The following is a 22,109-nucleotide window of genomic DNA, read 5'->3' on the forward strand; positions in this document are numbered from 1 at the left end:
TGCTGTCCAGGAGGTGGCGACGTCTCCACAGCCGCTTCTCGTCCGTGCTCTGGAGTGCCAATGGCGACCGGCCCGCGGACGCTCCACACTCCTGCTCTGTCGGCCACCGGCCCGCGGTCGCTCCCCGTTCCTGCTCTGTCGGCGACGGGCACGCCCATACGTTCCCGTCCAGGAGGTGGCGAAGGTGACACTGACTCTGCCTTCTCACGTTCCTGTCCAGGAGGTGGCGACAGTTCCCCAGCCGGCTCATGTTCCCGCCCAGGAGGAGGTGGAGTTGCTGATACTGCCTCCGCCTTCTCACGTTCCTGTCCAGGAGGTGGCGACAGTTCCCCAGCCGCCTCACGCTCCCGTCCAGGAGGAGGTGGAGTTGGTGATGGTGTCGCGGCCTTCTCACGTTGCTGTCCAGGAGGGGGCGATGGTGTCGGCGCCTTCTCATGTTGCTGTCCAGGAGGGGGCGATGGTGTCGCTGCCTTCTCACGTTGCTGTCCAGGAGGGGGCGATGGTGTCGCCGCCTTCTCACGTTGCTGTCCAGGAGGGGGCGATGGTGTCGCCGCCTTCTCACGTTGCTGTCCAGGAGGGGGCGATGGTGTCGCCGCCTTCTCACGTTGCTGTCCAGGAGGAGGCGATGGTGTCGCCGCCTTCTCACGTTGCTGTCCAGGAGGAGGCGATGGTGTCGCCGCCTTCTCACGTTGCTGTCCAGGAGGAGGCGATGGTGTCGCCGCCTTCTCACGTTGTTGTCCAGGAGGAGCTGGGGAGTTCTGTGGAGCCACCCTGGAGCTGGAGAGACTTCGGGATGGCGGTCATGGCTCTGGTCCTTCTCTCCATCATCCTATTCACTCCAGGACACTCTGGACACCCCTTCCGCCCACCCCTGCCTGTGTTAATTATTGTCTGTTTTTTCGTTTAGGCACGTCTGGGAGCCGTGCCTTTGAGGGGGGGGGGGTACTGTCATGATCCTGCCGCTTCAGCACGAGCTGTGCGGGTGTCCGCGCAGGTGCGCTGATTGGAAGGTGCACACCTGCGCCTCATGTCATATAAATCCACAGCATAATCAGGCTGATTATGCTGTGGATTTATATGACCGCAATGACAACTGGCCGGCACCAGTTCGTATGATCTTCATGTCCTGTTCGTGTGCTCCGGTATCCCTTATTGAACCTGTGTGTACCGACCTTCGTCCGTTCTCCGACCAACCTTGTAAGCCTGACTCCTTCGTTACTTCTGCCTGTTTTGATTGTTTTCCTGTGTACCGACTCCTGCCTGTCCGCTCACCTGCTCTCTTCGCCCGACGTCCCAACTACCGCTGCTGCACCGGACTGCCTGCTCGATCCCCTACCTCTGCATATAATAAACGTGTCTCTTCTTGAACTACCTTGCGTCTTCCGAGTTCATGCATTTGGGTCCTACTCTCGTTCCGATGGGACGTGACACCCGAGACCTATCCAATCAAGAAATCATAGAAATAGAACTTGATAAAATTTAATTGGCAAAATGATCTGAAAAGATTTGAACAAAATGCCACAATCCAAAGAAACGTAAGCATAGACGATAAATAAATTGACATCCATCAGTCTAGAAAGGGTTACAAAGCCATTTCTAAAGCTTAGTCCTCTGGGGAACCACGGTGAGAGCCATTATTCACAAATGGGGAAAATGTGGAACAGTACTGATCCTTCCCAGGAGTGGCCACCACACAAAGAGCACAAAGATGACTCATCCAGAATATCATCAAGGAGCCCAGGACTACTTCTAAAGAATTGCAGGCCTTTCTTGTCACTGGTAAGGTTAGTGGTCATGACTCAATAATAAAGGAGAGCCCAGGAAAAAATAGCAACCATGGGAGTGTTCCAAGACAAACAACAAAATGTTCATCTTCCAGCCATCCATTTTCAACACCGCTTATCCTGGGTAAGGTCACAGGGTGCTGGAGCCTATCCCAGATGACTTTGGGCAAAAGGCAGATTACACCCTGGATTGGTCGCCAGTCAGTCGCAGGGCACATATAGACACGGACAACCATTCACAGTCACTGAGTAGGCACTAAACCACCATTCAAACATGGTGGCGATCGTGTGATAGTCTGTGCTGCTGTGTTAATTCAGGACCTCGACGACTAGCTTTGATTAATTGAACCAGGAATTCTGCCCTGGAGCAGAACATTTTGAAAGAGAATGAGGGCAACAATCTAAATACCAGTGAGTCAAATGCTGAATGTCTTTAAAAGAAAGAGGAAAAAAAAGGTTCTCTCAGTACATACTCATATCTAATTGAAAATGCTGTTGCATGACCTTAAAAAGGCCGTTCATGTTCAAAAATCCTCCAATGTTGCTGAATTAAAAAAACTCTGCAAGACAGAGTAGTCTGAAATATCTCCAGACAAATGTAAAAGAATTTGTAGAAATGTCTTGATTTCAGTTGTTGCTGCTAAGTATGGGCCGACCTTTTATTAGGTTTAGAGGGGCATTACTATTTCACGCACAGGCAGGTACCATTGAATATTTTTCCCCTAACCCTAATAAATAAAATGTTATAAAATTAACTGCATTTTATTTAGATTTGGGTTATGTACCCTATGGATATTTAAATTTGTTTGATGATCTTAAACATGAACATGAGAAGTGGGCAAATACTGTTGCAGGCCACTGTGGTTCAGCCTGTGGCTCACACTACATGACAAACATTTGAACACATATTTCCTGATATTTATATTTCCAAGATGCCTAACATCATACAGTATAGCACCTGGGAATTTCAATTACAGTACCAAGTTATTCTGTAAATTAGGGCAATCAAGGAGAATGCATTTACTGTAACTCGCAATATCCTCACAATTCTGCCAGATAAACACTGATGTGCACAATAGTGGTCAGGTTTTCTATTCAGTCGTGGGAGACAGACGCATCACTGAGCGGAGTTTTATATTCAGTCGTGGGAGAGAGACTCATTACTGAGCGCAGTTTTAGCACCCCGCCCCTAAAAAAAACGAAAACAAATACAAATCAGGAAAACTGAATTGGTGCAAATCAGTTTCATGCTATTTCTGCACAATTCAGAACTAAAATGTCCTCAATCATTTATGTTTTTATAAAAACATGTAACAAGGCTCTAGAGTACATCGTCTTTATAAAAAGCTAGCAGGGTGAGTCTTAAAAAATATGACTCCAGATAACGATCTTGAAATGCCACATCTTTGCCTTCAAATCTAACACAATTCGATGTTCTTTTTTTTATATCCAGTTTATCGTGCTTGTTCCTGTAGGGTATGTCCATTGTCAGCATATTTGCTAATAACTAACAGCATATAAATTCAAAATAATTTCAAAGCAATTTGAATGAAGGGATGTAATTGTCATCTTACTCAGTTGTCAGTGGACACTCTTTTGTTTAATGGATGCATGAATACTGAAGCGTAAAAGTCCAATTCCACTGATGGGAGTTTTGTTTAGATCATGAGGGGTACTTCACTATCGTCCTGTCGAAAGTACTGTTTCCCTTCACAGTCAGTCATAAGGTAAGAAGCTCATCATCATATTATCCATCTTCGGTACCTTCCAAGGGTCATGCATGGTCGTAAGCTGTCAGGACAGCCAATTAAATGTGGCATAAATCCCCAGAGCGTGTACACGGCCTGCTTGTCTGCCTGATACACAAGTCCCTAAATGCAAACTGTCAAGAAATTCGGGGCAGCAGTCATGACCTTACATTCAGCACACATCAATGCTGAATATTGTCTCTGCAACAACGCAATATAATAAATGTGACACATTTCAAAGACAGAACTGGAAGAACAACAAGAGAACTTTCCAATGTAAAATGTGTATGTTGTTCATTAATGGCAGTTTAATTTCCGCACTGCTGTACTTGCATTACGCATGCTTGTTAGTGATTCGAACAAGAGGGAACCATTCAAAGCTGATGAATGTTTCTTTCGCCATTGTGCTTCTTTCTCACAGTTTTCCAATTTTCCCATCCAGTGAATGTCCAAAGCAATGACCCGTATGAGAAGACAGCATACCACTCTTGACGGCTAAATCCTGTCCTCCAGCTATACTTCCTCTTGGATAAACCAGCGCATACCAAATGTGGCCCCGAAGCATGTACAATACAAAGCTTGGGACATTCAAATAATGGGATGCTAGAAGAAAATGAGGAACGAGCAAAACAGAGCACAAGGAGCTTGTGGCTGAGTCATACTGTAAGTTTGGTCTCTTTGAAGCTTGACTTTTTAGCCACTTGAACTGGTGAAAATATTTGTTTAACAGGAATATCTGAACAAAAGATACACATTTACTTAAAGGGCACAGCTCCATAATTTGCTTCTCAGGACATAATGTAACCTCAGTGAATATTCAGTTGAGTAAATCTTTCTTTCAATAACTTTGCAATTCTGCTGTATTTCCTCAGTGTCAAGAACGGCTTTCCTTATTAACCTAACTGTAGAGAATAAATTACTTTATTTTAAAGGGCTACTGTCATGAAATGGATGATTTTTTATTTATTAATGAAAAAAAATTAGCCAATATGTGCCCATGTGTTTTTTTCCACCATAAAACATGATTTTGACGTATACAGCTTTTTGTAACTCCTGCCATGAAAATCCTCTCGAGGGATTTGTTTTCGAGAAGAAGCAGGAAGTGGCGTAAAGGACAGTGGCGCCCCCAAGTGGACTCGTTTGTTTCCATTAGTTTTACCTCCGGGAAGGTAGCTCGTTGTTCCTTCGTGTTAGCCAAAATGCCGGCTCATTGCATTGCTGGACATTGCTTGAACACCCGGGAGAATGGATTTACCCTTCATAAGTTTGCAAAAGACTCAGTTCATTGTGAAAAATGGATTGCACGGGTGCAGAGGACGAGAAAAGATCCACGTACGAAGTATGTCGATGTGCACGTCGGACGGTGTCGGGCTGCTGCGCGGACGACGGCGAATCTGAAGAACCCAGCCAAGAATGCCTTACTCAGCCGCGTGCGCGCAGTAATACACCCTGGCTCGACGGCGTTCATTGAGTACTGCGGCGTTTATGAACATCCCCCTAAAAGCAGCACGGCTCGGCTCCATTATATGCCACCACGGCCCCTGAAATTAGCCACACCGGCTGAGGCGCCGCGTTCGGTGGTCACTGCTTCCGCGAAGGCTGTGCGTTGGGCTTTGAGGACCGGGGGGGGCTCTGAAGAACCCAGCCAAGAATGCTTCACTCAGCTGCGTGTGCACAGTAAAGCGCCCCGGCTCCATTGTGTTGTTCATCGCTACTGCGGCGTCTATGAACAACCCCCTAAAGCAGCACCACTCAGCTCTGTCTTAAGCCACACCGGCCGGCTGCGATGAGCCACGATGGCTCATTTCTGCCACGAAAGTGGATTGGAAGGGAATGGGGTTTGGGCGTGATTGCATAACATCTGAATATGGCTCGAAACAATGGTGTAATATTGCCCCGAGGGCTCGAAACAATAGTGTAATATTGTCCCGGTAACTTCACTCGGTTGTGTGGTATTCTCCTTTTCAAAAAGAGCTACCGTGTCAGAAGGGGCGCGTTTGTCTCCCATAGTTAGGGTGCACCGCGTGTTTTCATTGGCGAATGTCCGTGTGACGTCACGGACGGAGGATGCAGCCAATATGGCGACCACTTTGATATCGTAGAATGACACTTCTGCAACTCCCCAAGATAAGAGATGCCGAGCAGGTGTGGGTATACTTATTTCCCCCCGGCTCGGGCCTGTATGTTGGGGCTTAGTAGCCTCCCTCTGCCTCCGTATTCATCCATCTTTCATTGCTTATACTGTAGGGTCACAAGGAAACTGGAGCCCTTCATACCTGACTTTGCGTAAAGGGCAGAGTATACTGTATCCTGGACTCAACACTTGGCATGCATGCATGCATGCATGCATATCTATCTATCTATCTGAAACCTACCAAATTTGACAGGGAATACCCACTTTTTAAGGTTGCCTCACCCAAGGTGTTTAAGGCATGAGGATGTGTAAATGGAAGATTTGATTGGATGGAAGAATCTGTGCCTCCAGAAATGCGCAGAGCTCCACATCCATCTATCTATCTATCTATCTATCTATCTATCTATCTATATCTATCTATCTATCTATCTATCTATCTATCTATCTATCTATCTATCTATCTATCTATCTATCTATCTATCTATCTATCTATTCATCCATCCATCCATCCTCTAGCGCTTATCTGAGGTCATATCGCAGAAGCAGTAGCCTTGGCAGGCAGGCACAGACTTCTCTCTCTACAGCCACTTCAGCAAGCTCTTCCAGGGACATCCCAAGGAGTTCTCAAGCCAGCTGAGAGACGTACTGTATTTTAACGACTATAAAGAGCATTTGAAAGTCTTATATTTCTTCCAAAATGCATGGGGCGCCCTTTAATGTGGTTGTGTATGCCCTGAGTTCCAAAATTGGTAAATTTTGTTGTCTGACTACTCCAATGAAGTACAACTCAATAGACTGGTTACATTGTTAGCATGCATGCTAGCATATGTTTTAGCATGCAAGCAGCTACCACATGATGGCGCTCACAAGACAGCGAGGAACAATAGCACTTTTATTTTTGTAAGCAGAAGAACAAGCTTTCATTCCCCCACACAATGACACCTTTAGACAAGTCATTAGTCGACATCCATTCTCTAAGTTGCTTCTCCTCACAAGTGTCGCAAGAGTGCTGGAGCCTATCCCAGCTATGATCGGGCAAGAGGTGGGGTACACCCTGACCCTGTTGACAGCCAATCGCAGGACACATAGAGACAATCAGTCACATTCGCAGTTACAGCTAAGGGCAATTTCGAATCTCCAATTAATTAATTAATTAATTAATTAATTAATTAATTAATTAATCATGTCCTGCACAATCACGAAGTTGAAACTAAAATTATTATACCACAGCAAATGGAATAGCATAACTAAGAAATTATAAAAACTAAAACAATGACTGAAGAAATAATTGACACAATCTTGCACTTTAAACACTATTTACATCCTTACTGCCACAAAGCATGGTGGGAGCGCCTCTAGCCTTCCAGCGATGTTACAGTATTTTACATCCCCAGAACACCTCGCCAGGGAAGTGCTCACCAGGGAGGTATTCCGGGGACCACAACACACCAATACAAAGTCTACATCAGAGGAGACACTGTACTGATCCGTCTGTCGAGCTCACATTTGATTCTTCCCTCACTCATGAACAAGACCCCAAGATACTTGAAGTCCTCCACTTGAGGCAGAGTCTCACACTACCCTTTTCCGACAGAGGACCATGGTCTCAGAATTGAAGGTGCTCATTCTCATCTCAGCCGCTTCACACTTGGCTATGAATGGCTTCAGTGAGAGTTGGAAATCATGACTTGATGAACCCAACAGAACTACATCTGCAAAAAGCAGAAATGCAATACTGAGGCCACCAAAACCGCTTCAGCTGTGCCTTGAATTTCTGTCTGTAAAAGTTATGAACAGATTCTATGACAAAGGGCAGCCTTGGCGGAATCCAACCCTCACTGTTAATGAGTCCGACTTACTCCCGGCAATGCAGACCAAACTGACACCGGTCGCACAGGGACCCAACAATTCCTATCAGGGGGTTCGGTACCCCATACTCCCAACAGAACCCCTCCCTCAGGACTCCCTGAGTGACATGGTCAAACAGCCTCTCCAAGTCCACAAAACATATCTAGACTTGTTGGGGGACCTCCCATCCACCCTCAAGGACCCTGCCAAGGATGTGAAGCTGGTCCACTGTTCCACACTGCTTGAGTTGTGTCCAGTAAGAGAGACGTAGCTACAATACAGTAAAGTGCTAGGTTTCTGATTTTACCTATGTTGATAAAATCACCACGATGTGCATTTGCAAGCAACTTTATAATAGTTCTCTACAGGTGCTTTAAAAGCTAGCAAGAACAGCATGACAATAGAGAGAACCCATAAATTCATAAATTTAGAATAACAGAAACAAATATTGACAGTGATAAGAAGTGACAGATGTTATTTTCTTTCCGCTGCAAAATGAATCAATACAAGTGCTGCACCTTACGCTTGATTGTGGAAAACTGCTGACTCTTCATTTGAGGTATGGCATATGTAATCAATCCTTGGGAAGGGATGGTGAGAGCCTCTTTCAAACTAAGTGGGGAAACAGTGAAATTACTAGCTGTGTGGCATTTATAAATTGAACCCATCAAGAAGAGATTGAGCAGAAGCAGACCAATATACTATATTAATCTTTCTTTTTCTATAACACTACAGGGAATTCAGTTGCAGGCTTCTTTCTTTCTTTGTTTTCACAACTGAAGATTAAATTTGTTGTTGTCCAAATGGGGGAAAATGTAGCTGTAAATCTTAGTATTCTTTTTCCGGGTATTTCCAGGGAGGGATTTAAATCAACAAAAGATTTTATTTACATACGACAGTTTGCTTTGTTGTAGATAAGAATCAGCATTTAACCTCAGAATAGGTGAACGTGGAACATTTTAACAGGGTGGCCAAAACTACTCCCTTTTGAAAGCATGAAGGTTACAGGAGCTGCTTAAAACCCCCAGAATTGATTTAAGGGCTACATGGATGATAGATGTCTCGAAACATTTACAAATGACAAAGGTCAGGCAATATCTAAAGGATATTTGTTGCAGCACTGACATCATAGAGATGGTAGTGACATTGAGGAAGCCTGAGGATAAGTGGTCCTTTTTATTCCAGGTGTGCGTGTGTGTGTGTGTGTGTGTGTGTGTGTGTGTGTGTGTGCGTGCCTGTGTAGCTGGCGAGAGCTTGCTCATACCAGTTTGAGCATTCAATTACAGTATAAAATGTAACTTCAACAAATATTTACATAAACTAAATGCTCACCAAAAATCTGCCTTCCCTTAAATGTAATGGCTGTTTGTTTTGCCCTCCTTGGAGGCAACAACATGACCAGCAAAATTCAGCAGCAAAGGTGTTATATTTTACAGAACCATTTCAAAATAGACTGAATCTGCATTGAATTTTTTTCTCCAGATATGTTTGAAAAAGCCAAACTTTAAGAAGCCATATCAATTGAGTTACTTTGTCTGGATAATAACATCAAAGATGCTGAGGGAATAATAAGGGAAGTTGAAACAGAAAAAAAAAAGTGAAGATTTCTGCCTGTAACCAAGTGTGGTTTACACCTACTCGACTGCTATCTCGGAAAGACAAAGTATACAATTAACCCTTAAAGGTCAGATGACAAAAATGTTATGGGGTCATTTAAAAATCATTATTGCATTGTTTATGTGTTATGTAATACATGCACATAACCTCTAACAAGTTTTCAATATCAATATCAAACCTTTCGGCTTGTCCCATTAGGGGTCACCACAGCATGTCATCATTTTTCATCAAAACCTATCTCGTGCATCTCCCTCTCTAATACCCACTGTCCTCATGTCTTCCCTCACAAAATCCATCAACCTCTTCTTTAGTCTTCCTCTCATTCTTTTTTTCTTTCCTCTCCATGCTCAGCACCCTTCTACCAACATGGTCACTTTCTCACCTCTGGACATGTCCAAACTATTGAAGTCTGCTCTCTCAAACCCTGTCTCCAATAGATCCAACTTTGGCTGTCCCTTGAATGAGCTCTTTTATAATCCTATCCAACCTGCTCACTCCGAGTGAGGACCTCAACATCTTCATTTCTGACACCTCCAGTTCTGCTTCACGTTGTCTCTTCAGTGCCACTGTCTCTAATCCGTACATCATAGCCGGCCTCACCACTGTTTTGTAAACTTTGCCCATCATCCTACCACAGACTCTTCTGTCACATAACACACCAGACACCTTCCGCCAGCTGTTCCAATCTGCTTGGACCCATATCTTCACTTCCTCACCACACTCACCTTTGCTCTGGATTGTTGACCCCAAGTATTTGAATTCGTCCATATTCGCTATCTCTTCTTACTCTTAGCCTCACTCTTCCCCCTCCACCCCTCTCATTCACGCACATATATTTTGTTTTACTTCAGCTAATCTTGCCTCCATCAATGCCTCCATCTTTCCAATTGTTGTTCCACATGCTCTCTGCTTTCACTGCATATCACAATATCATCTGTGAACAAGGGGGTTCCAGTCTAACCTTATCTGTCAGCCTATCCATTATCACATTGAATAGGAAAGGGCTCAGAGCTGATCCCTGATACAATCCCACCATAACCTTAAATTCTTCCATTACACCTATGGCACACCTCACCACTGTTCTGCTGCCCTATTACATGTCCTGTACAATTCTAACATATTTCTCCGCCACACGACAATTCCGCATGCAGTACCACAGTTCCTCCCTTAGTATTCCATCATAGGCTTTCTCTAGATCCACAAAGACACAATGTAGCTCCTTCTGACATTCTCTGTACTTTTCAATTTGCATCCTCAAGGCAAATAATGCATATGTGGAACTCTTTTTAGGCGTGAAACCATACTGTTGTTCGCAGATACTTTTGTCCAGAGTCTACCCTTCACTACTCTTTCCCATAACTTCATTGTGTGGCTCATCATCACTTTATTTTTCTATAGTTGCCACAACCAGCACACTCTTCAGGCATCTTCTCGCCCACTAGAATTCTGTTGAATAAGTTGGTCAAAAACTCCTCACCGACCTCTCCAAATTGCTTCCATACCTCCACCGGTATGTCATCAGGACCAACTGGCTTTCCATTTTTTATCCTTTGTAGTCCCTTTTGAACCTCCCCCTTGCTAATCATTGTCACTTCCTCGTCCTTCACACTTGCCTCTTCTACTCTTCTTTCTCTCTCTTCTTGTTAACCCGGGCCACAATCGATCCGGTATGAGATTTGTTTGATGAAGACTCGTGTGTTTGGCACAGTTTTATGCCAGATGTCATGTCCCATCGGAACGGGAGTAGGACCCAAATGCAGGACTCGGAAGATGCAAGGTAGTTCAAGGAGAAACGTTTATTATATGCAGAGGTAGGGGATCGAGCAGGCAGTCCAGTGCAGCAGCGGTAGTTGGGACGTCGGGCGAAGAGAGCAGGTGAGCGGGCAGGCAGGAGTCGTTACACAGGAGAACAATCAAAGCAGGCAGAAGTAACGAAGGAGTCAGGCTTACAAGGTTGGTCGGAGAACAGGCGAAGGTCGGTACACACAGGTTCGATCAGGGATACCGGAGCACACGAACGGGACATGAGGCTCAACGAACTGGCAGGGACCAATTGTCATCGGGGTGATATAAATACACAGACTAATCAGCCTGCATGAGACGCAGGTGTACGCCCCAATCAGCGCACCCGCGCAGGCACCCGCACAGCTCGTGCTGGAGTGGCAGGATCATGACACCAGATGCCCTTCCTGACACAACTCCCTCCATTTATCCGGGCTTGGGACCAGTCTACAGATTGCACTGGCTTGTGTCCCCCATAGGCCTGCAGAAACTCAAATAAATACGATTAAATAAAAAAAGTCAACACACAAGGTACACAATTCACATACTACCTAGGCTGAGTTAATGTAAGGATCCGAACACATATGAAGATAGAAGAAAGAGAGATAAACGAGATTCAAACCACAATGTCCCTGCCGTGTTTCACACGGCAGGAGTGAAGAAAGTTGAAGTTGAGGGTTGTGTCCCCTTGTCCAGCGTCCTCTAAGTCTTCATGATCCTCGTTGTAGTCTTCCTTCTTGTGGTCCAATGTAGCTAGCCTTAGCACGTCGCTAGCCTTAGCTCGTTGTTGGTTATTTAATTGGATAAGTTTTCAATATAGTTTTGCTAGAAAATTTTTTTTTCTGACGTATATTGAGCCCTCCCCTTATGTACACAAAGCTCAAGACACTGGGGTGTAGTCACCCTATCCAACGCAAGGGCTGTGTATCCAATGCTATCTGCTAAGTCTTTCTAAAAACACCAGCACAGTTTGCAATACTGTACTTGCTAGCCAAGCATAACTGAATGTTTCTTCTGGTGTCGGTTGACTTTCCTTATGCACTGGTTCCATATTGCTTTTTCAGTTGGAAACCCCAGAAAAGAAAAACAATCAAACAAACAAATAAAAATATGCTCTGTTCATTTTAAAAAGTGATTTGTGGTTATCAGTGTTGTTGTTTTTTCCCCCATGTGGATGACAGCCCAAAGGGCTCTTTAAATATTTAAGGTTAAGGTTGCTCATCCCCGTTCTAGACAGAAATATTGCATGTCACTCATTATGATGAACTGCAATTTTACACCATTCAAAGCTACAATGACAATAATTAAATTCCTAAATCAGCTTTCGGTTAGAATACATACCTCTTACTATTTTGCTGGCTGCTTGGAAGAGTCAAGTATTGTGAACATGGACAATTACTGTAACTAGATGCAAAAATGTGAGGGGAATAATGGGAAGCTGGAAAAAAAAGCAGGAGACGAAGAACAGATGTCGACCTAAAAGAAAATGGTGCACGGTTGGGAGAAGCCTGAGCAGGTGAGGATAAAAGAAAAGGCCCTTCATTGGATCACGTTGTGAAGCTAAGCTGTTTTGTGGGGCTACGTGACCAGCCTGTAGCACCAAGGCAAGAGAGCTCAGGCTTATCTCTCTGCACACATGTAGCTCTGCTGGCAAAAGGCACTGTGGCATGGCTGAGGGTGCTGCTGACGGAGAACCACAAATAGCTTTTACTCCAGTCCTCCCTTGTGTTCATTCCATCAACGAGGAGCAGCACGCTAAGGGTTGATGGTGTTCGTCAACATGAGGAAAATTCAATTCATTATTTGATTGCAGTCATTTCCAATTGACAAGTGCAGTTCAAGAAGCAGAATTGATTGTGTGTGTTATTAGATATAGCTATTTACGTAAAGGGTAAACAACAAAAAAATTACATTTTGTTAAAAACTGTTTACAAAAGAAAAACATTTGAAAAAATACCTTGTGGTGCTGCTGCTTCTGTTCCTTCTTCTTTTCCTCAAAAATTAAAAAAATTTCAAATGCAGAAAGATCTGTTGACGTGGACTGATGACTAGTAAGATATGCTCATGGAACACAGTTACAGTTACAGTACAAGTACAAAAAAATCTCTTAATTTTGGTCAGGCTCAATACTTTATAACCTTAAAGCATTTGACCTTTGTGTACCAAAGTATGTGAGATGCTTTTAATAAACGAGCTGCCTCGGTGTGACATAATTGGGACCTCTGGCTACTATCTGGATGTGTAAACAAGAGAAGAGCCACCTGGGAAAACAACCAACCAATGAGAAACATAAACACTGCCTGGCCTCTAGTGTTGGCTATAACTGTCCAACATCCCACTGATTAGAATTCTTATGTCATATTGTGGAGGGAACACTTATCACAACAACTGGACCTTCCTGTGCTCCAACTCACACCAAACTACTAATGGAACTAAAGGGGGAACAGAAGTGCAAATTAATGTCGAGCCTTACAATCCCAATATATTGATATTAATATATTGAAAAGTTGTTGATTTAATTCCGACCTCTGAGTCCTACTCATGAAACTGCAAATCAAGAATGAAACTTTGATGGCAGCCTCCAGCAAGTTAGTGTACTGTATTGCTCCCCCAGCACCGGCACCTCCCTTCTTCGACCCTGCGGTGAAAATTCAATGAATAACTAACATCAGTCTCATGGCTGCCATAGTACAACCACTCTTGACGAGTAAAGGGTAAGCCATACTTGTCTTTTTTATAAGCCTTTGCACTGTCAAGTGTTGAAGAGATGCACTGTTGAATATGCACATTCCGCTAAGCAGTACTTGCATCAGTTTAGCTCAATACAACACATTAGTCTTCTAAAAGGTTATTTATGCAGTTTTTAAAACAAAAAAAGGTATTAAAATTTGGTAGTGGCTCCAAACCAAATTCCAAACAGAAATTGCAACCATTAAATTCAACAGAGATTGCCACAGTACTACCATTCCAGATGAGCTTTTTCCAAAATAATTTTAAGCATTACATCTGCAGCGGTTCTATAGGCATCAGAATTATTATTATTTTTAAAACAAGTAATGTTTATGCATAGCAGCTCGATCCAACATGTTCATTTCAATGTGTAATGAAATAAAAGCTACATTCAGACTGCATTCCTGGTAAATCTCGACATTATATGCATCACAGTATACCGGGGACTTATATGGCTATGCCTTCCAGACAGGACTCACCAAAGCTGGACATTACCAAGTTCAAAGTTTGCGTTCATAGCGCGCATGCAGTTTTTCACATGAATATTACATTCAAATGCATGGTGATATCAGCATGTGCAAGTGGTTTCAACACAAGGAAAAACAGTCCTAAGTATAAAACAGTGTTCGCATGTGGTGGCTGGCAGTGGCAGTCCTGGATCGAATGATGCCCTGTGCAACACCCCAAGATTGCGCTCCCCAAATGACGATTGGCCAGGGGGTGTTTTCTGAAAATTTATTGTGCCATTCTTCCAAATTGTGCACCACTGGACAGGGTAGGGGGCTATTGTGGAATGTGGGGGGTGGGGTGGGGAGTGTAGATGGAGGGCCGCTGCCCGGAGAGTACAAAGTGTCTAGGTTGGGCTGGGGAATCAAGAAAACGGGGCTCTGCTCACTATTTCAACTATAGATTAGGATCAACCAGTCATCAATTGTTCATTACGTGACACAAAACTATGATGCATTGCATATGGGGTATATCTGTCAGCAGTGTGCACTGCACAGGGCAGGCATTGAACTTGCTGAATTTTATCTAGGCCAACATTAGCCATACCAAATGATTAACTGCTGTGGCTCATGCTTTAGAAAAGCTTGTACAATTTGTGCCTATGCAGTTAAAACTTGTAGAGGGAAAAAATTGCCACATTTCATTTAATGGCTGAATTACTGTACTGTTACTACCGTAATCTTTTTTTTTAACAGCCTGCGTATGGCATTGAACAGAAAATGGATGATGAGAGAAGATAAAATGTCAGCAGTGGGCCCATTATATCATCTTTATCCTACAGTTTCCTTCAACTGATTATTGTTGACTGGACTGACAGATATGAAGGCAGATCAATCCACTATAACAACAGAGCCTTCCCAAGGCAGCAGAGTTGTTACATTATGACTCTGTATGTAGTGCTTTTAAAGAGTGAGACATTAGCAGAATGACACATCTCTCTCTCTCTCCTCTCTCTCTCTCTCTCTCTTCTCTCTCTCTCTCTCTCTCTCTCTCTCTCTCTCTCTCTCTCTCTCTCTCTCTCTCTCTCTCTCCTCTCGCTCTCTCTCTCTCTCTCTCTCTCTCTCTCTCTCTCTCTCTCTCTCTCTCTCTCTCCTCTCTTCTCTCTCTCTCTCTCTCTCTCTCTCTCTCTCCTTTGTACTTATAAGAGGCATATTAATAAGAATGTCTGACCAAGGACCTTTGGCGCCGTGCAAACTGTGACATCACGTGGCTGAGCACTATAGAAATTAAATGGATACACTACTGTATGTTCCCCTGCACGTTTGCGATCCGTGAGTAAGAAATTTATCCAGTTGTTGATTTTTTGGGCAACCCATCATCTGTTACTTACTGTTTTCTGCCCAAGCCAAAGCACTGTCTAATCAAAAAGTAGTCTTTTGGCACCATAATGAGAAATACTGTACAGTAATCCCCAACTACTTGTGAGGAATCAACACCCCAGACATAAGTCCCCCCCCCCCCCACGCCCAACACCACCACCACCACCTAAAAATTCTTCAACATAATTCTAAAGCAGCTAATTATGACTAGGTGGGGGAAACAGTCTTATCATAGAGGTAAGTTCATAGAATAGTGATGGGAAGCAATTATAAGGTCTTGTGAAGTTAATATCAATGAGAGTGAGAATCAGATTGCTAGTAATGTTAGCGCAACAGTTCCCATATCCACAGTAGTTATGCAGCCGTTTTTAATGATACAGTCCTCTCTTAATATATTGCAAAATATTTTTTGGAGACCCAACAATGGCTTGTAAGCAGATTCCCCTTTCGTTACAAAATAATCGCTAGTGGAGGCAGACCTGCTGCTTCTCGGTTTTGGCTTGAGTGTTTGTTGGACATACACACAAGAATGCATGCTCATATGTATGGGCTCGTCTTGAGGCATTTCATTTTTATATTATGTAATGATGAATCAAATAAAACTAGTATCGTTATTATAGTGGAAAATATGATATGGCTTATTACACAAACTACAGTGCTGTAAATGTTAGTAATAGTATTCCCTTGTTTAAAGTTGGCAATACCCTCAATAAAAAACTAGATACAATTTGTACAAAATGTAATGAATTATATTGGATTTACAATTAAAATCGAATGATAAAGATCATCATTATTAGTGGGGCAACATGGCAATTAGAAGATTGCTGGTTACACTATAGTTCATCCAGATACCTGGTTAATTTACTGATTTGTTGACATGTTCAAATGTATAAATGATTAAGCTTGATCAGTAAAAATACGATATAGCATTTATCGCACATTTATTTGAGTTTTAATTGGCTTGTTCAGGTGTAAATGTCCTTGGGGTGGGGCTCGTAAGCTTTGCTATCACTTGCCCATCACTATTCACTTTTTATTTAGATGTTTGGGCTTTTCCTGAGGAAGCACAATGTCGTTGATGCAGGGAAATGAATCCTTTTGGGAAATAAAAACATTTTTGATCTTACTGCACTTCTGCTTCCCCGCACTTGGGCCCTCCACGTTTTCCTTTCACTTCCTTGGCCCCAAAACGCCCATTGTGACCCAACGGGAATAAGACGGGATCACTTTGCGTGCCAGCAGTCTGCCACCAGTGGCCTCGTCTGCCGGGTAATTTAAATTTTGAGGAATTTAAAACTTCTTGTTGCACTTGGGACCTCACCATTTTGCCTTGGCTCCAAAACTCAAAACCTTGACAGGCTGTTTGCTTTCAAGAAAAGATTCTCCCCAGCTCTTGCTCGAAGTCACTGGAGATGCATGGGCGACCCCAAGGAGGATAAGCGCTTCCAAGAGAAGCTGGCACACACCGGTACTCTTTTGAGAAAGCCACCACTTCATGGATCGTAATACTGTGGTCCAATGGTTAAGGTCATCACCTGGGACCCAGGTTCAAGACCATGACTGGACCATCCCGGAACTCACGGCTGTGGTGTCCTTGACCAAGACACTGATACACTGAACTGCTCCCCGGGCACTTCAATTGCTCCTTGCTTCAGTGTGTTCCACTAACAAGTGTGTGTGTTCAGGTAAAATGCAGAGAACACGTTTCATGCGCATGCAAGTATGTTTATGACAAAAATTTGTCTTCTTCTTTTTGGTCAAACACAGAGACAACTATTGTTCTAAGACTAGAGTCATTGTTAGGGTTGTTAACTAAATTCGAATTGGCATTGTAGTCAAGATACAGCTGACATAAACAAATTCTGAGGCTAATCATTATGTTCAAGGAATAAGATCGATCCAGTATAATGAAATTATTGAATTCTTTGTTGCACCCAATTTGATCAATTCAGACACAATCCTCTCATCTCTATTATACATTTGACAAAATACCAAGATAACCGGCCTGCTTGCATGGTGACATAAGAGCCATATGACAGCCTTCTGGGAACTGCAGTATATATTCCATACGGAGCCATGCTGTCATAATAATACTGTCTATCAGGAGGAGAGGAGGCATATACAGACCCACCATTATGATAACTGCCACAATGGCACGTGGCCGAATACAAGAGTTGCATCAAATATTCTGCAATATGCCCACTATTTACAAAGATAATAATGCTCAGTGTGTTGACACTAACACGGTTTATTATTATGCATTTAGTTTGGATACATGTCTAACTACAGTGTTTGTTATCTTTGTGTTAAGGAATTTAAAAAAAATCAGCTTTTCCTCCTTTTTATTATTTTGTTAGGCAGATTTTCTCTGATTTAGCAGCTTATATTGAATTGTATAAATCACCATTATTGTCTGGCTATTCAGTTGTATATTTAGATACTATGTGGCACCATTTATTGTAATGCTGCTACACGTGGAGTTCAAAGGTTTTGCTTTCTGGTCTCTTCCATCACATTGAAACATTCAGTTAATACAGAAGCAGACAAAACAAATCACCTACCAATGGTGTAGCCTCTCTTCAGTTCTCCACACCGTGGGCTGCAGCGCTGGGAGTTAGTGGTGTTGTTTTCTTGTACCGCGAGGACGGTGGTTGTCTTGGCAACAGATGATGCAGCTTTATTGAGGGGTGAGGATGGCACCAGAGTCTGGGAGAATCCTTGGCTGGCAATGTCCACTGACTGAGACTTCTTTTTCAATCTGTAGAGAAAGCAGACCACAGAGAACAATGTTTAGATTGATATGTTGTTTGAAACACTTAAGTGTTTTAAGAAGACACTGTAAATTGGGAATTTGACTTTAAGCAACTATTCACTGATCCGGGGCGAACATCTCAAAGCATATTTGCATTTGAGTTTGTTGATTTTAATGGTTTGTCACCAAAATTAGATCATGTACTCTATGTCATTTTTCAGCGGCATGGAAATTTGTAGAAAGAATTGCTAAGCTAATTGTGGCCTTGTAGAAGTGGAATATATTAGCCACACTGCTTGCAAAACATGCAGAGTCTCAGCAGAAACACTGCAGGATACCACAAAAACAACTAGGTTTCAGAGACTATATCACAAAAGTTAAATGGCAACATGTCCATAATCCGTAGTCATTGTATATTTCCTTACTTCAGGTAAGCGCTATCCATCCATTTACTATACATTTTATCTTCACTAGAGTTGCGGGAATGCTGGAGCCTAGCCAAGCTAATTGTGACAAGGCAGGCTTTCCTCCTGAACTCCCAGCCAATTGAAAATCACAAATGAAAAACAAGAAATTACGCAACTCTTTATTCAAGCATCTGCTCCTTCGTTGGACCACCCACTCAACACAAATTTACATGCTTTGCAACAGCCCTCGGTGTTGAGAGTACACGTAGTGTTCTGGAGATGTTGAACATAAATATGAACAATAAAATGATCGTCACTATATGTGGGTTATTGGAACTTATTTATAACTGGCAGGTCTGGACAATAAAGAGTGAGGAAGTAGGTACAAAAAAACAGCAGCGATAGACAATAGCGGGGAAGTTGGTTTGACTTGTTTAAAGAGATCGGGAGTACTTTATTGGTGAAAAAAACTAGCAACAGCATTAGCCACACTCACGGAGGCGCTCAAACCAGTAGTGCAACCGTCTCACCCTCAGGCATCTTGGACCAACTACAATAGCTTGAAAAAGGGCCTCCTGGACATTTCCAATTATATTGCAAACCTGATGAAAGGACATCAAAGAATATGGCCCTTGTTAGGATGTTATAGGTTTTCACAAATTGTTGAGTTGACAAATTGGAGTTTGTATATATGTTGCACCTCAGAATAGCTTCTGCTGGGGTTTAGACTAGGCCTCTTATTTCTCTGCAATTATTCCTCACACACCACACAGTTGGAGGTTAATGATGACTGCTGAGGAAGAACTTGACTGGCGTGACCTCAACCCCATCAAACATCTTTGGGATGAACTATAACGGAAATTCTAAAGCAAGCACTTTCCCACTTCACATTATTAAATAAAAATAGATATACACCATCCTCTTGTAGAAAAAAATACACAGAATAGTGGTCATTACAGCTGCAAGACACTGTAGGTAAAATGATCACACGAATAAATAATATTATATTGTGCAATATCTATGTAAACAAGCATGCTGTTTGAAGGGAATTGCCGGTAATGCAAGAGAATACAAGATTATTTTCAGAAAATATAAAGCAAAACAAAAATATGATCTACAAAGTGAATAAAATGAAACACAAATTATCTGTAGTCTCAAAATGTCCTGAAACAGCAATACAGGGTTTCCAGAACTCACTTTTTCACTCCACACTTTCAATCATTCTAGCAAAACTGCTGAAGCAAACAGTCTTTTTGGCCATTTCACCCAATTGCTCATCTTCTGATGGACCAAGAAAGCAGTGCATATGGCATATTGTCTAACTGTATTATGAAAATGCATAATCTTCATGGAAATGCTCTCCATCACAGCACGTGTTCTTTGGAAATTAAACCCAAATGGTCCAGTTGAGCCAAATTAGGCAGACAGAAGAAAATAATGTCTGTCTCACAGAACTGTTGCCCTTAGAGAAAACACCTACTTCTTGACCATTTTCTATATAATTTTAAATGGAAATTGCATAGTAAAATGTTTCATTTGATGATTATTGTCGACCTTTCATTTTTTGGAAGTTTAATACAAAATAAAAAAAAAACAAAGCCAGTCAATTTTAAGTTTATAGCCGCTACCATTAATGACCATTTTGTTTAAATGGAGCTTAATGACGATGTTGAAGGAGTGAAAAGTAGACACCTGCAGTTTTTGCCTGCAGACGACAAAATAGAGATAGTGCCAAGCTAAGTGAAGTTTATCTCCACTCCCTCAGGAGTTGGTACTAATTACTCTCGCATAAGTAGAGCGGAAGTCCTTATTTCATAGCTTGTTTTATGTGTTCATTGAGCCAAGGCTAACTGGTATCAAAATAGTTGTGTGTGTGTGCGTGTATGCGGGGATGCGTGAACATGTGTTTTTGAGCTTTAGAGATGAATTAGAAGGCGTAAAAAAATTAACATGGTGACTCTGTGTGCATGTGTAGAGATGGCCATGTCCTAAGTTTATTTAGCCACTATTCAAGACAGCACAGTCCTACAAAGTAATGTGTTATTCATACATATCTTCTCAGGAAGACCACAGTTCAAGTTTCAGGAATGAAGCAAATAACATTGATGGATTTTTTGGGAATTCAAAGTGTGAGACAATGAACCTAATCCTAAAGAACATGAAACCATTGGGAATGCCTCAACTAATTTGTTCCCATATAGCCATCCATCCATCTATGTACTGCTTATCCTCACTGGCGTGACCTGGAACCTCACCCAGCAGACTTTTGGGAGAGAGACAGGACACACTTTGAACTGGTTGCCAGTAAATCACAGGAGACATATACTGTATAACCAACTACCCACACTGAGGTTCACATATACAGACAACAGAAGTGGGACCAAGTCATTGCTTTGCAAGAGACAAGTCTCCAATCTTTTCCCTCAAGCCCGAGTCAAGTCCCAGGTCAAGACCGTCAAATCCCGACTCAAGTTGCAAGTCTTATACAGTACTTCAATTTTCTAGTCCTTTGGAGTCTTTTTTTCAAGAAAATGTTCCCATTTTATTTGTTAAGTGACATTAAACAGATGTGTATCCAAAAATAATTTGCATCAAGTAGTCTTGCAATTAGCAAGAGGCCCCATAGCTCAGTGGTTAGAGCATTGGTTTGGTAAACCAGGGGTTGTGAATTCGTATCTCACTGGGCCCTCTACTACCCCAAGAGGGGTTGTGCCAGGAAGGGGATCCGGCATAAAAACTGTGCCAAACAAATGTGAGCGTTCATCTGAGATGTCACGCTGTGGCCACCCCTAACGGGACAAGCTGAAAGAAACTCAGTCTTGCATACCGGTATTGTACTGACAATTCTATCAGAATAATAAAGTACAAGGATACAATATATTTTTGCTTGGTTAAAGCAAGCAATTATGAAAATGAGACTTTTCCCTTGATAATGACTGAGTGGTTTCCTCTTTTAGATAATCAACAGTATTGTTCTTAAATTCACATCGTGCATTAAGCAGGAGACTGCATTTCTTTGTCGACATTGTGAGGCAAATTCAAACAACGATGATTTCAGTTTAAACTTGTTAATTCTCGTGAGCATAAAAAACACAGTATTCATTTGTGATGTTGTCATTATGGTACAATTTTATCCAACTGTGGTATCCTAGGCGGCACATGTTTGGACATCTGCGCCACAGTTCTGAGGGCCAGGGTTCCAATCCCACATCCCCCTCGCACAGAGTTCGCATGTTCTCTCCATGCCCATGTGGGTTTTCTCCAGGTTCTCCAGTTTTGTTCCCACATTCTAAAATAATCCATGGCATGTTGATTGAATACTCCAAATTGCCTGTAGGTGTGAACGTGAGTACAAATGTTTGTTTATATGTGCCCTGCGATTGTCTGGCAACCAGTTACGGATTTACCCCGCCTAACACCAAAAGACAGCCAGGATAGGTTTCAGCACACCAGCAACCCCGACTAAGAATAAGCGGTGAAG

At 42.6% G+C, this 22,109-nt stretch overlaps 1 protein-coding gene across 2 annotated transcripts in view; it reads right to left on the bottom strand.

Moving 5' to 3' along the window:
* Positions 1-22,109, bottom strand: part of oxr1a (oxidation resistance 1a) — a 246,778-nt gene that overhangs the window by 98,734 nt on the left and 125,935 nt on the right. For both annotated transcript variants that reach the window (XM_061820573.1, XM_061820571.1), the window contains exon 5: positions 18,031-18,227. In XM_061820573.1, the coding sequence (XP_061676557.1) occupies positions 18,031-18,227 (197 nt within the window). The remainder of the gene's footprint in view (positions 1-18,030; positions 18,228-22,109) is intronic.

The sequence above is a fragment of the Syngnathoides biaculeatus genome, chromosome 5 (assembly GCF_019802595.1).
Source record: "Syngnathoides biaculeatus isolate LvHL_M chromosome 5, ASM1980259v1, whole genome shotgun sequence".
NCBI classification, from domain to species: domain Eukaryota; kingdom Metazoa; phylum Chordata; class Actinopteri; order Syngnathiformes; family Syngnathidae; genus Syngnathoides; species Syngnathoides biaculeatus.